Source organism: Chlorocebus sabaeus, chromosome 13, assembly GCF_047675955.1.
Source record: "Chlorocebus sabaeus isolate Y175 chromosome 13, mChlSab1.0.hap1, whole genome shotgun sequence".
NCBI classification, from domain to species: Eukaryota; Metazoa; Chordata; class Mammalia; order Primates; family Cercopithecidae; genus Chlorocebus; species Chlorocebus sabaeus.
The window spans coordinates 37,020,974-37,023,923 of record NC_132916.1 but is presented as its reverse complement, the minus strand read 5'-3'; the positions used below and the strand labels follow the sequence as shown (position 1 = coordinate 37,023,923).

Genomic DNA, 2,950 nt, shown 5'->3' with positions numbered 1-2,950 from the left:
AGTATTCAATTTTGGCTCAATTTTTTAAAGTATTACTCATTTTCTTCAATATTTGTCAAGCTCTTTTAGTTTGAGCATATCTACCATAACTCTGGAAATATTCTTGTATTTTTAAAAAAATAATTTTATCTCCATTTTGTGTATGCTCCCTTCTCAGAACACTAATTTAGTGCTGAGTGTCTTAAATGAATACCTTGTCATTGTTATCTTTATCCTATGATTATGTGTTTTAATATATATTTGAAGAATTCCTTCGACTTCATCTTCTTTTTTTTTTTTTTTTCCACTTAAATTGCATGTTTTATTTCTCCCAATCCCAGCAATAGCACAGAAGCCCCATCATATCCATCCCAAACTGGTTTCGAGTAGGTTAAGGTTATAGGGACCCCCGTCAGAACACTGATACAAAGGGCTCCCAAACGCCGGGCACAAATGTGTCTGCAAACAGATGGAAGTAAACAGTGCACTGGCCCAAATGCTTCATGAGTCAGTTTGATTTTGCAATGCAATTTGCATCCTTGAAACTGCCAGTCTGGAGGGGACGGGGCAGCGTGAGGGAGTAAAGTTGAAAGTGCCTCCTATTAGCTCACCCTTTCAACATTAAACAGAGACCAAGAGAGAAATGGTTCCAACATTTCACCACATATATTTCTTCTTATGCAGTCTAAGCTGAGAATGCCATGTATATGGGTCACTGCGAAATGCAGCAATTTAATTTTTCTCCAATCAAAATAAGAAACAAACCAGTATGATCTCACTATTAACTTTTGAAGGTTTACAGCAGTTAAAGTATTTTTGCTTCTATGTATGGAGGTTAAAAAAATCATTTTTTTCATAAAATACAAGAGCAACCAATTTCACCATCGAGTAAAAGTAAAAACTAGGATTCTTTTTTAAATTAGTCCAAAGTGGCATTTAGGAACTTAGTTGTAGGCTGCTGCGCTGACACCATGACAAACCAAAGTGTAGGGCTAGGTATGGTTTTGTTTCGGTTTTCTTTTCAATATCCAATGCTCATGGATTAAGTTCTGGAAATGTTCCAATTGTAAGGCAGGGATCTGTTTGGATTCCACCATGGGTATGCTCCTTCGGTTGGATGCTGGAGGGTGAGGCACATTTTGCCGGACCCATGTCGACTACCTAGTAGTCATCAAGGTCAAAAAATTCATCGTCTCCTCCTTGGTATTCCATTCCCTGGAAATCTACTCGGTACCGCAAGATACCTCCAATTCCACCAAATCCTTTCACAAACTGAGACCCTTCTTGTGATTTATCTGTGACAATTTCCAACGTAGCTCGAAATTTTTTATAGTTGTTAGCAAACCATTCCAACAGGGGCATACTCTCGATAAGCTCATGTTCCTGTCCGGTCTCTTTGTCTGTGAAATGAGATTTATCCTTTTCTTGCTCTGGAGTTAGATAGAGAATTTTCTCCTCTTCTGTGCCTTGGCAATGAAGAACATATCTCATTATATCCAGATTTTCATAGACTATTAGAATTTCTACAGCTCCCATTTCCAAAGCCTGTAGTGTATCTTCAACGCCAAAACAGTACTTGCCCGTGTCCTGGCTGATTTCATCGAAGTATCGTCCTATTAATTTCTTCTCTTGAATGAATTTCACGTGGAGAGGACTTCAGTAGATAACTCAATAGCTTGGTTGAATCCATTTTCACCACCATAGGATATATCAACTAATTTTAAAACTTTTGATTGTAACCTCTGATCAAACATATCAGATTGACTTAGTTCAGTTTTAAAGTCAGCAGATCCAGCTAAAACTAGACCAGCCACATTCACTTTGTCCCCAGAAATAAACAGCTGCACAGCAGTCTCTGCTACTTTCCGAACATAGTTATGTCGCTTTTCCATTCTTAAACGGGCAAAACGCAAGGCTGACTGACCTCCTCTACCGTGTTTCTTTGGGAGATCCACAGTGAATTTGTGCAGGACTTCTCTTGTGTTTCCTTGGAGTGTGCCAAAAAAAGTGCACCACTACCATCTATTACAATGAATTCAAACTTGCTATCATCTGAAAGTAGTGCTGTAAGAGCCTCTGTATGGAATTTGTTGTCACACAAATACAATGACGTATTAATTGGTTTGAAAGGTTCAAAGTCAATGTTGACTTTCTTTTCCTTTCCTTCTTCTGTTACAATTGTTCCACAGTATACAACCAGACCATTTGGAGGTACTTTGTTATAAAGTTTGAGTCTTTGTTGTACAGATGTAATGGCTCCCAGGACTGAAAGGCGGTTTACTCCTGACTTAATGTTAGATGCAGTTCCAAACTCATCTGCTAACATTTTTGCCACTCGTGAAATCTGGTCTTTGGGAGGAATGATCAATGATATCATGCTGGTGCCATTGCCGCGGGCCGCCTCCAAGTTCTTAATGAGCTTCTTGATCTTTCAGATCTCCACGTTCCTGTCGGCAGCACTGGGGTCGTCCACCATCTTCTCCCCTCCTCCTCCCTAAGTGCCCAGTCCTGGGCGCCAGCGGCTGGGCTGCTCCTCCCCGGCGGCGGCTCCGTGGCAGCAGCGGCTCTAACAAAGGACACCGGCTCTCTCTCTCCAGGCAGCTGCATGTGTTGCAATCAGCTCACGTGGGGCCTGTGACCCGACTTCATCTTCTAACAATTTTTCAATTACTAATTTTGTCAAGAGCATTTTAAATGTCAAATAATGTTTTCTTTTCCTTTGATCCTTAATTTGGTGAGTAATGCTATTCTTTTAGTTTATGAATTACATATATTTGTATATATATACTCATACACATATAAATCTTTCTAAGAATAAATTACCCCTTTACTTCTTGCATTACTTTTGTTTTCTTTCATATCTTAAAATGATACAATAATATATTTGGTTGATACCACTCTGCTCATAAATGGGTTTTATTGACAGGTTGCTTTTGCCAAGCAGGATACAGGGCTGAGTGTCAGTCACTGT

General features: G+C 39.5%; 1 protein-coding gene across 1 annotated transcript; it reads right to left on the bottom strand.

Moving 5' to 3' along the window:
- Positions 1-1,128: 1,128 nt before the first annotated feature.
- On the bottom strand, positions 1,129-2,487 carry LOC103240547 (eukaryotic peptide chain release factor subunit 1-like). Its single transcript, XM_038000997.2, is given in 3 exon segments — positions 1,129-1,625; positions 1,628-1,982; positions 1,985-2,487. Coding segments are annotated over 3 exon segments (1,212 nt in total). The 5' UTR covers positions 2,357-2,487; the 3' UTR covers positions 1,129-1,140.
- Positions 2,488-2,950: the final 463 nt, after the last annotated feature.